The sequence below is a fragment of the Puma concolor genome, chromosome A1 (assembly GCF_028749965.1).
Source record: "Puma concolor isolate L17-30 chromosome A1, mPumCon1.1.hap2, whole genome shotgun sequence".
NCBI classification, from domain to species: Eukaryota; Metazoa; Chordata; class Mammalia; order Carnivora; family Felidae; genus Puma; species Puma concolor.
The window spans coordinates 34,176,358-34,188,544 of NC_141667.1; the positions used below are offsets into that span (position 1 = coordinate 34,176,358).

General features: G+C 38.5%; 1 protein-coding gene across 2 annotated transcripts in view; it reads right to left on the reverse strand.

The window, feature by feature from the left end:
- OXCT1 (3-oxoacid CoA-transferase 1) overlaps positions 1-12,187 on the reverse strand; it is a 137,680-nt gene that overhangs the window by 20,808 nt on the left and 104,685 nt on the right. For both annotated transcript variants that reach the window (XM_025924102.2, XM_086677968.1), the window contains exon 14: positions 4,765-4,854. In XM_025924102.2, the coding sequence (XP_025779887.1) occupies positions 4,765-4,854 (90 nt within the window). The remainder of the gene's footprint in view (positions 1-4,764; positions 4,855-12,187) is intronic.

Below are 12,187 nucleotides of genomic sequence, written 5' to 3' on the forward strand. Positions count from 1 at the left end.
GAATGAAACACACACATTTATAAGTCAGGAGAGAAGCAGAGTGAATTATGCCTGCTCCCTCTTAAAGCTTCAGGGCTTCCAGTAACTTGCTGAAAAGATGGGCTACGTAGGCTGAACTTTGTAAGAGAATATTCAGTACTTTGGAAGCACAACGAAACCTATGACAGATCTCTCTTTGGGCTTTTGCCAAAACATCATAAAAGCCTGAATGTCACTGCCACTTGCCTTTTCTTCTTCCCACTGGTCTCAATTCTTAAACCAGGTGAAAAAGCTTCTATACACACACACACACACACACACACACACACCCCACACACACCACAAATACAAACTATTCAGGAATGCTGTATCACAAAACACATGACTGTCCAATCACCATTATGACTGGTGAGGTACACAGAAAAGAAAAATGGGACTGGCTAATGAAAGACAATCAAGGTATGAAGGGTAAAAGGACAAGATGATATTACTCACACTGAATTCATAATCATGGGATATTTTGGCCTTTCCACAGCACCTATTTGCTAGGGATTCCAACAATCCACAAAGGACTCGAACAGAAAGACTCAGCTAGCTCTGAGAACAGTTGCTGTTACAAATGGTGTTTCTATGTGGATGTAATAACTGTTTGTGGCTACAGGCACATTCTCAAGGGGAAGACTAACCAAATGAGATGATACATACAGCGAGGCATTTTTTCTGAAAACAGCCTTCAGGGCTTTGAGATCTTAGAATACAAGGCCATTTTTCTGAAATGTAATATAAAAATCTTTATCTTGGCCTTTTATTTTCTCTCCAAAGACTGCATCCTATGATCTCCAGCCTAAGGATGGCACAGCCCAGGTATGAACAGGAATGATTTTCTCTTTCCATTCATGAATTGTTGTGGTACCTCAGAAAGCTTCTCTGTGAGTCAGTTTTCCTTTGAAGAGCCACGGACAAAGTCTCAGAATTTAAAGTTATTAGCTTAATTAAATTCTATAAGACATTTTAAAGAGCTTTAGTTGGACTGTGTTCTGCTTTTTTTCCCCCCATTATAACATTTTTTTTTTGGCAGGCATTTCTATCATTAATGAAGAAATAAAAAGGCAAAACCATGTAAGCATTTCTATTTTTTTAAGGTAAATTTTTTTTCTAAACAGATCCTAGCCACAAAATAGTCTCATTAGCAAGTTATAAAATATTGACAAGCTTTTACAAATGAAAAAATATTACAGCAGCTGAAACTGTGTTAATTATAAATTATCCCAACAAAGAAATACTTTATTTACCTTGGGATACTTTTCAATGCTGTTGAAAAGTATTCTAAGAATGTTTCCCAGGGAAGAATTTTTTGTTTAAAAAAATCTTTCACATTTGTTGGCTTTTGGTAACACACTGGGTATAAAATAAATAGGACTAAGAAATCTCATGTACTTTTTATAATTCCTCCCCACAAAAAATAAAGACAATGTAAAACTACATTCAAGATTTCTACATGATACCTTTGCTATCAGATATAGATTAGACGTTATCGAAAGATATTCACAAAGATTTATTCCCAATGTCATAACAATGACGATTCCCTTTATCCCTTCAGAATCCAGACCTCCTACTGTAATAAAAATAAAATCTAAACCTCTTTTAGAAATAGAGCTTTCGTTTATGTTCTCTAAAATAGGTACCCAAGCTTTGCTTGTTTCCAATAAATGACAACTATGACCGAATTTCCCTGCTTTTGTGCTTTGAAAGTTTTACCCTTAGGAAATATATCCAGTACACAATATTGAGAACAAAGTACTTTCTTTTATGTTGTTAGCGGTGATGGTACCTGCCAGACAAAAAAGGTTATTAAAAAAAAAAACAAACCAAAAAAAACAAAAACGGAGGCCCAAAGGCAGGATACATGGGTTCTTGGCTTGCTTTTGCTCCAAATTTTCAACTTGACTTCTATCAGAATATTTAACCTCTAGGAAATTGTTTGTTTTTCTTTGCAAGGGAAACAATGAGACCTACCTCACAAGAGTATCATAATGATAAAATGTGGAGGCAGTAATCTTGCAACTGCTTTGAAAAACTTAAAGGTGCTCTACATGTTCAAAGTATTATTATTTGAAGAATTAATAAATTCAACAAGTATTTATTGAGTCCTCATGGGCATCAGACATGATTCTCTTCACCTGTTATAACTGATGGAGTCTCTGCCCTCATGGAACTTACATTCCAATGGAAAGGGGGATGAAGGTCAGGAGAGGGGGGACTTCTGTTTTATAGAACAGTCAGGGAAATGCTTCTGTGATATTGAGCACAGACGTGCATGAACTGAGGGAGCAAGCCATGCAGGTATCAGTGGAAGAGCATTCCAGGCATAAAGAATAACAAGTATTCTGCTTTGACTCACCAAAGCAAGGAGAGCCTTAGGGAAAATTTAAAAAGGGAGAGTGATCCTTGTGCAACCTGCAGCTTTCAGAAAAGGGCTGGTTTTAAATCCTGGTGCGGAGATGGCTCCGGTGAGGATGCGGTGTGGTGTGGTGTGATGAACACATGAACTGAGTGAGACTCCGAACTCTATCATACACCTGGACAAGTTTCTTAACCTGCCCACATCCCAGTCTTACTGAAAAGGGTCCCTGAGAAGCTAGCGACATGAAGTATGTACAATGCCAAGCGCAGGGCCTTGTAGCTAATAAGGACTCATACTGCTACTACTTTCCTTCATTTTCTTGCCATTCTTAGAGGGCAGAAGAAGGCCACGTCAAGAGATGAAGAGAAGCCTAAGAACAAAGGTAGTCAGACACCAAGAAAACTTTGCCTAGAAAGAAGAAAACAGGAAAAATGTCTGCTTCTATAAAAAGCTTTAGTTAGGGATTTCTAATGAAAAGTTTAAAGGATGATTTCTTTTCCTCTTTCAGAAATTTTGGCTGAGACAAAAGACTTTGGAAAAACAAAAAGAGAGAGAAAAAGAGTTTGTTAAATACAGGCCTAACACTTTGAAAACAAATGCATGAAAAAAATCTAAAATGAGTCGGACTTCAGCATCTGTGCACCAACATTAAAGTAATAACAAAAGGGAAGTCAGAAATGTCTATTTATCCAAATAGACATTATGTTCCAGAAAAGATGTGGATTTGATTTGCATGCTTGGCATCCTTTTGCCTCTGAAACGAAGTATTTTGGATGCTTTCACAAGGCATCTCTCAGAAGTCACCTGTGTGGGTTTCATTTCTATTGTTCCGTATTTACGCTCTACTGCCTTGTTTCCACTGTTTACAAACCAATTTAGGATATTTTCATATTTATTACACTTTTCACAACAGAACAATTTCATGGCACATATCACTCTCTAACAGAACTCCCTCATGGGAAGCAAGCTCCGTGCTCTCCCAAGATGCTGATGCTGCATCTCTAAATTAAAACAGGGCAGATGAACTAACACTTCCATTCAAATTAACAGGTCTCAAGGTGAGAACAGGTAGATTTTGTTTTAAACCTAAGAATCAGGGGCACTTGGGTGGCTCCGTCAGTTAAACATCTGACTCTTGATTTCAGCTCAGGTCATGATCTCATGGTTCGTGAGTTCAAGTCCTGCACTGGGCTCCATGCAAACAGTGCAGACCACTTGGGATTCTCTCTCTCCCTCTATCTCTTCTGCCCCTCTCCTGCTCACTCACATGCTCTCCCTCTCTAAGTAAATAAATAAACATTAAAAAAAAAAAAAACCCTAAGAATTATTTAAAAAAAAAAAAAAAGGAGAATGAACAAAGGGCATAGATAATGAAGGGAGTACCACCCAGGATCAATTTTGCAAATCATCAGAAACCCACGGACTCAGCTTAGGAAAGCAATTAAGCTCGGTTAGTTTAAAGACACTGAGCTGGGAACAAGGAACAAAATTGTACTGATTGCTCTATAGTTAGAACACTAGGCTTTGGAATCATAGATACCTAGTTCTAATCTCAGTGCCACTAGTTTAGTGACCTCAGGCGAGTTACTTAACCTCTCTGAAGCTGTTTTTGAAACCATAAGAAAATACCTGGATTAAGTTCATTAAGCTTATACATGCAAATACACAGAGAGGGCTTAATATACTGTCGGAATACAGGAAGCTCGATAAACGGTAGTTATCATTATTGTAGGATGATGATATATCATCAGCATCACCACGACCACCACCACCAAATGTAAGCTCCACGAGGTCAATGATCTTTGAGTAGTTTTGGTCATTGCCAAATTATAGAAGCTAACATTATAATCAGCACTCAGCAAATATTCAATGATACATCAAAATAAAGGTATCATACTTTACAGAATAAGGATACTCTTTATCACCAAGTCCACCACTTTCTAACCCTTCCCAAAATGGCATCTCACAGCTTTGGTAAGAGACCACACCATGCATTTGAAAATAACTGTTGTTAAAAGGCCACATTCTGTTGTATTTTTCATTTTGCAAGCACAGAGCAACCATTATAATCATCTTTAAACCTAAATCAAAACATCTGCCCTGACATATTTTCACTGAGTTTGAAGACTTTATGGCTTTAACTTTTATTGTGTAAGCAAAGTAAATAAAGAACACCCCCCTGTTTGTTTCACTCAAAGTTAAAGAACTGTCTAGCTGAATGACAATAAGTAACTACTTTTATTTGCAGCCTTTCTCTCTAAAATATAAATGCTATCAATTTGGATGATCCTGAGAAAACAATAAAAAAAACATGACTGCATGACCTGGAGTATGTACAGGATCTTGGCATACTGTGAATTTCCAAAAGCAGCACACATTACCTTTGCAGAATGCTCCATGGTGACCACCACTTTGGTCTTAGCACTGGACACGAGATCCATAGCCCCCCCCATTCCTTTCACCATCTTCCCCTACAAAACAGAAGTGGGAAATAAGATGTAATTCTCTTTCAATCCTTTAGTATGTGGCAGAATAAAAATAACTGGTAAGAATAAGTCACTGGAATAAATGAGCGAGAAAACCTCATTGATCTTTACTGCTTAGTACTAGAAGCTTTACAATATTAGTATTCTGTTACTGTATTATTCTGTGATTGAAAGATAACTTCCAGACAAATATTATGATGTTAGTTTCATTACATTGTGGCTAACATTATTTTGTTGATGATATATTAGCAATAAGACAATCAGTGGATGAGAAAAATATTAAGAACCTTTTCAGAATTCTGGCACTTTATTACGATTATAGTAATAGCAGACTGAAATCCACATACCCCTGACATCCACTGTCTTTTTAAACACAAAATCGGCACCACTGAGTCTTCAATTACAAACACTTTCTAAAGCACTCTCTTGGATTTCCTGCAGATTAAAATGCCATTACATAGTAGGTTAAGACACTCATGGTGTTTCCCTAGTAATGCTTAATATGAAAAGGTGGGTCTGTCTTTCTAAACTTGGCATTTATCTCACTCTTAGAAAAATAAGCCAAACAAAACAAAAAATATATTGCTGTCAAGCAAAACAAAACAGAAGCAGAGTTCAGGGCCTCTCACCGTTCCCATTCTATTTTTGTTCACCTGTCCATCTCCTCATTCATTAAACATTTACCAGCCACCCTCTGCACGCCGTACACTCTGAATATTTCCCACTGTCTGTTCTGTCTCCTGGTTACAGAGTTTGCGAAAAAGCAGGTGTTTCCAGAGATGATGAAATAAATTCTTCCTCAAGTACATGGAAGAGAAATGTCATCTAACATCAAAACCTCCTTAAAATTTTATTTTTAATCCGAGTCCTCTTGCTGATTTGATGGTAAACTCTTAGCTCCTTCCCCAAAATTTCATAGCTACAAGGAGATTAGGCAATGTACTCATACCTGGCTTTAAAACACAGAGGGCTCAAATCCTCTGATATCAAGAACATTTTAGAGGTCAGTGCAACACTGCACGAACATGAATTCGATGTGCATTATGTAAAGGAAAGGATCAAGTGGTCAGGATGTCTTCGTGATTTGGAGCCTGCCACTAAATGAGATGGGTAGCAGCTGGCAATGGCTGGAGGGTGGCAGCGGGGAGCGGAGATGGAGAGCAGGAAAGACGCAGAAGGTACAAAGTCAGTCCGTCTTCAGACATGTAAGTTTGAAGTGAAACAATATCTATGTGGAAATGTGTAATATTATACTTCAGTGAGCCATGCCATCATCCTTAGTTAGCTGCAGTTTTAATAAATTAGGTATATTATTTTCATAATACTTCTGTAGAGAACACCAATACCTTATGGGATGAAATATGAATAACATTTCTGTAGAGAAATATATTTTCTCTACTATTATGGGATGAAGTATGAGTAATTTGGAGACAGAAGCAATGAATGTCTATCATTAACTCCAACACTAAGGAAGCTTGAGATTTTTAGAGCATCAAAAGACACTAAAGAAAGTCCATTACAAAATGTATTAATCTGTTGTGATAAGAACATCCAGCAAGTCTCAGCTTCCAGATAGTGTCCTTAGGAAGACTGTAACGGTATAAGTGTTAGTAGAATGAAGAAGGCAAAGAAAACCAGAAACCAAGCTAGCATGTTAAAAACTTCTTGAATTTAAAAAAAAAAAAAAAAAAAAAAGAATCCTTGAATTAGAATATACCAGAGGCAAAATTTCTCACCTGTGCAACAATGATTATAGGTAAAAGCTTATGCCAGTCTGTTACAAAAAGCATGTCCAATTCAGGTGAATCTGATTTAGACATTTTTAATCATTGTCAATTATTTAAGAAATATTTATAGAGCACCTACTGAGTACAAAAACTGTGCTGGCAGGGATATAAAGAGCTATAGAACATGGTAGAAGAACCGTCTCTTTGTCTTAAAAAGAACATTTCTTAGGATCTCATCAATATAAAAAGCTTCTGCTGTCCAACTTCGGGTCAGGTCATGATCTCACGGTTTGTAAGTTCGAGCCCTGCATCAGGCTCTGTGCTGACAGCTCAGAGCCTGGAGCCTGCTTTGGATTCTGTGTCTCCCTCTCTCTCTGTCCCTCCCCCGCTCACGCTCTGTCTCTCAAAAATAAATAAATGTTAAAAAAAAGTTAAAAAAAAAAAGATAAAAAACTTCTGCACAGTAAAGGAAACAATCAGCAAAACTAAAAAGCTACCAACAGAATGGGAGAAGATATTTGCAAATGACATCAGATAAAGGGTTAGTATCCAAAATCTATAAAGAACTTATCAAATAATCCAGTGAAGAAATGGGCAAAAGACATGAATAGACGCTTCTCCAAAGAAGACATCCAGATGGAGAACAGACACATGAAAAAATGCTCAACATCATTCATCATCAGGAAATACAAAGCAAAAAACCACAATGAGATACCACCTCACACCTGTCAGAATGGCTAAAATTAACAATTCAGGCAACAACAACAGATGTTGGTGAGGATGTAGAGAAAGAGGATCTCTTCTGCATTGCTCACGGGAATGCAAATGCTGCAGCCACTCTGGAAAACAGTATGGAGGTTCCTCAAAAAGTTAAAAATAGAACTACCCTATGACCCAGCAATTGCACTACTAGGTATTTATTCAAGGGATACAGGTGTGCTGTTTTGAAGGGACACATGCACCCTAATGTTTATAGCAGTGTTATCGACAATAGCCAAAGTATGGAAAGGGCCCAAATGTCCATCAACAGATGAATGGATAAAGAAGACATGGCGTATGTATGTGTGTACACACACACACACACACACACACACACACACACACACACACACACAATGGAGTATTACTCGGCAATCAAAAAGAATGAAATCTTGCCATTTGCAACAACAAGGATGGAACTAGAGGGTATTTATGCTAAGCGAAATTAGTCAGAGAAAGACAAATATCATATGACTTCACTCATGTGTGGAATTTAAGATACAAACAGATGAACATAAGAGAAGGGAAGCAAAAATAATATAAAAACAAGGAGGAGGACAAAACATAAGAGACTCTTAAATATAGACAACAAACTGAGGGTTAATGGAGGGGTTTGTGGGTGAGGGAATGGGCTAAATGGGTAAGGTGAATTAAGGAGGGCACTTGTTGGGGGGCGCCACCTGGGTGGCTCAGTCGGTTGAGCGTCCGACTTCAGCTCAGGTCATGATCTCGCGGTTTGTGAGTTCAAGCCCCGCATGAGGCTCTGTGCTGACAGCTCAGAGCCTGGAGCCTGCTTCAGATTCTGTGTCTCCTCCTTTCTCTGCCCCTCCCATGCTCATGCTCTATCTCTCTCTGTGTCTCTCAATAATAAATAAACGTTAAGAAAAAAAAATTTTTTTTTTTTTTAAAAAGGAGGGCACTTGTTGGGATGAGCACTGGGTGTTATACATAGGGGATGAATCATTGGAATCTACTCCTGAAATCGTTACTGTACTATATGGTAACTAACTTGGATGTAAATTTAAAAAAATTAATAAATGGGTGTGGGTGAAGGGGGAACGGAAGGAAGGTGGTCAAAAGGGCAAACTTCCAATTATAAGATAAATAAGTACTAGAGATGTAAGGTACACATGATGACTATAACTAATACTGCTGTATGATATATAGGAAAGTTGTTAAGAGTGTAAATCCTGAGTGTTCTTATCACAACGTTTTTTTTTTCTTTTCTCCTTTCTTTATTGTGTCTATAAATGATGGATGTTAGTCTGAAAGTACTGTAGTACTCATTTCACAATATGTGCACATCAAATCATTGTGCTATATGCCTTATACAGTGATGTATGTCAACTATTTCTCAATAAAACTGGAAAAAAGAAACTTAGAAAAGAAACAGTCTTGTGGACTCAATGTAAAGGAGTAGCCTTTATCACTCAATGAGATTCTGATGTTTTATCTTCAAAGCAGCACATGCTACAAATTTCAAAGCACTATTTTGATACTGAAATATCTGTTTCCAAGAGTGAAGAATACACCAGATTTGGCGCAGAATACCTAAGATCTATTCTATTAACCCACTGTACAACATTGGCAAATTCTCTTGAATTGTCTCTGAATCCATTATCTATAAACCAAGACTAAGAATATCCATCCACCCAATCATAAAGCTGTTATGAGGAGTGCATGAGATAATGCATGGAAAATTATGGAGTAAATAAAATTTACAAATTCACTGACTTATCTCTTCATCTAGTCTATTCGGTTTACTGAGTGTCTAGTATGAGCCTGGCACTGTTCTGGGTACCAGAGTTAGAGATTATCATAACAGGCCTTTTTTCCTCATACATTTCATCATCTGAGGGAGGAAGAGCATTAGGAGTAATTATGGGGACTTGGACCAAACTTCCTTCCTCTACAAGAAGCAGTACCACGGTTCCCTCATCCCCAAGAGCCTAGTGCTAATCTCTTCCCTGCATCCTTGCTATCTAGTATATAATTGTATCAGTGAATTTCAACCTTTTTTTCATTATAGGTGCTTGGGTGAGTGAGGAGCGAATGGGTTAAACTAACATGGGCATGTTCAGGTCCTAGCAGAGCACTCGAGGATACAAGTGCTAACTGTGCCTGGCTGGGGAAGCAGAGGCGGGAAGAGGCAGGCAGCTCAGGGGGATTTCACAGAAGAGATGTTTCACAACAGCAGTCTTACCAGGTGGCAAAAAGAACAGCAGCGTCGCCTAATAGAAAGCATTTCTAGCAAGTTAACAGGTAAACCTTCAAATATTTGGCTTTCCTATTTTTTAAAGTAAGTTCATTGTATTGGAAAAAGAAAATAACATATTTCCTTCCATTTCAACTCCCAGATGATTTCTGAGACAGAGTCAATTACTAAATGAAAACAATTCGTTCTATCTATACCGGCAGAAAGAAACAGGGTTATATGAGACATGCTCTCCAATGCAAGTGGGAAATTCATCACCGTCCTTCAACCCACCTTAGCAGCCACTCTTCTGGGACTCAATTACTTGCGTTTCCTGGTTCTGTACTGCAGGGAGGGGTGGCCATGTGCCTGAACTCTAGACAGTGGAAGGAGGGAGACGATATCTGTGGTTTCCAGCCTCTGGCCCGTAAACACTTCTCACATGAAATCCCTCATGCCCTTTTGCCTTCTGGAATCTGGACACTGGCATCCAAGGCGACCTTGGAAGATGCTAAGCTTCCTTCAGGGTCCTTCAATGACTGTGTGCAGCAGAGCCCACTTACCCAGAAACACGCTGCACAGTTCAATATAAGTGAAAAATAAATGCATAGGGCGCTAAGCCACTGAATTTGGGAGCCCTATTTGTTACAGCAGCTCGTGTGACTAATATAATGATGTGGTGACCAAATGAATTTTATAGAGGGGATACAACTGTGTGTAGAATTAGAACTGTTTCACAAGATGGAGGTTCCTCAAAAAATTAAAAATAGAACTACCCTATGACCCAGAAATAGCACTACTGGGAATTTATCTGAAGGATACAGGAGTGCTGATGAATAGGGGTACATGTACCCCCAATGTTTATAGCAGGGCTCTCAACAATAGCCAAATCGTGGAAAGAGCCTAAATGTCCATCAACTGATGAATGGATAAAGATGTGGTTTATACCACAATGAGATACCACCTTACACCTGTCAGAATGGCTAACATTAACAACTTAGGCAACAACAGATGTTGGTGAGGATGTGGAGAAAGAGGATCTCTTTTGCACTGCTAGTGGGAATGCAAGCTGGTGCAGCCACTCTAGAAAACAGTATGGAGGTTCCTCAAAAAGTTAAAAATAGAACTACCCTATGACCCAGTAATTGCACTACTAGGTATTTATGCAAGGGTACGCTGTTTCAAAGGGGCACATGCACCCCAATGTTTATTAGCAGCACTATCAACAATAGCCAAAGTATGGAAAGAGCCCAAATGTCCATCAATGGATGAATGGATAAAGAAGATGTGATACACACACACACACACACACACACACACACACACACACACACACACACACAATGGAGTATTACTTGGCAATCAAAAAGAATGAAATCTTGCCATTTGCAACTATGTGGATGGAACTAGAGGGTATTATGCTAAGCGAAATTAGTCAGAGAAAGACAAATATCATATGACTTCACTCATATGAGGACTTAAAGATACAGGGCAGATGAACATAAGTGAAGGGAAGCAAAAATAATATAAAAACCAGGAGGGGGACAAAACATAAGAGGCTCTTAAATATGGAGAACATGCAGAGGGTTACTGGAGGGGTTGTGGGAGGAGGGATGGGCTAAATGGATAAGGGGTACTAAGGAATCTACTGCTGAAAATTATTGTTGCACTATATGGTAACTAATTTGGATGTAAATTTAAAAAATTAAAAAAAATTTTTTTTAAAAAGAAAGAATAAAAAAAAGATGTGGTTTATAGAACAACAGAATACTACTTGGCAATGAGAAAGAATGAAATCCTGCCATTTGCAACAACATGGATGGAACTGGAGGGTATTATGCTAAGTGAAATAAGTCAGTCAAAGAAAAGACAGATACCATGTTTTTACTCATATGTGCAACTTGAGAAACTTAACAGAAGGCCATGGGGAAGGGAAGGGGAAAAAACAGTTTCAAACAGAGAGGGAGGCAAACCATAAGAGACTCTTAAATACAGAGATCAGACTGAGAGCTGATGGGGGCAGAGGAAAGGAGGAAAGGGGCAATGGGCATTGAGGAGGGCACTTGTTGGGATGAGCACTGGGTGTTGTATGTAAGCGATGAATCATGGGAATCTACCTCCAAAACCAAGAGCACACTGTATACACTATATGTTAGCCAACTTGACTAATATAATTTAATAAATTATATTTTTTAAAAAAAGAGCTAACTGATCCAGCTACACAACAGAGGAGGGAGCAGGCCTTTGAGGGGGACGTTTCACCACTGCTCCTTGAAGGAGGGGACTAGGCAAGATACTGAAATTCACTTCTGTATCCAAATGTCCAACACAAGCTTGCCATTTTACAGAGATGAGATACAGACCTCACTGCCATCTCTAGCTCCCTCCCCCAAATCCAACATCCTATTCGACATACAAAACAAGAAGCTGCTAAGCAGTGAAGTTATGAAGCTAAAAATGTACCTTTAAATAAATCACAAGAGGGAAAGTGATTCTCTGAGAAAAACAGGCCTATGCTGAAGAAGAGACTCTGGGCATGATTGAAGCATGGGGCCAGGGTGACACAAAGTACGGCTTTCTTAAAAATCTCATCAGCAAACATACATTTCTTGAATGGTGCAACTTGAGTTCTGAAATG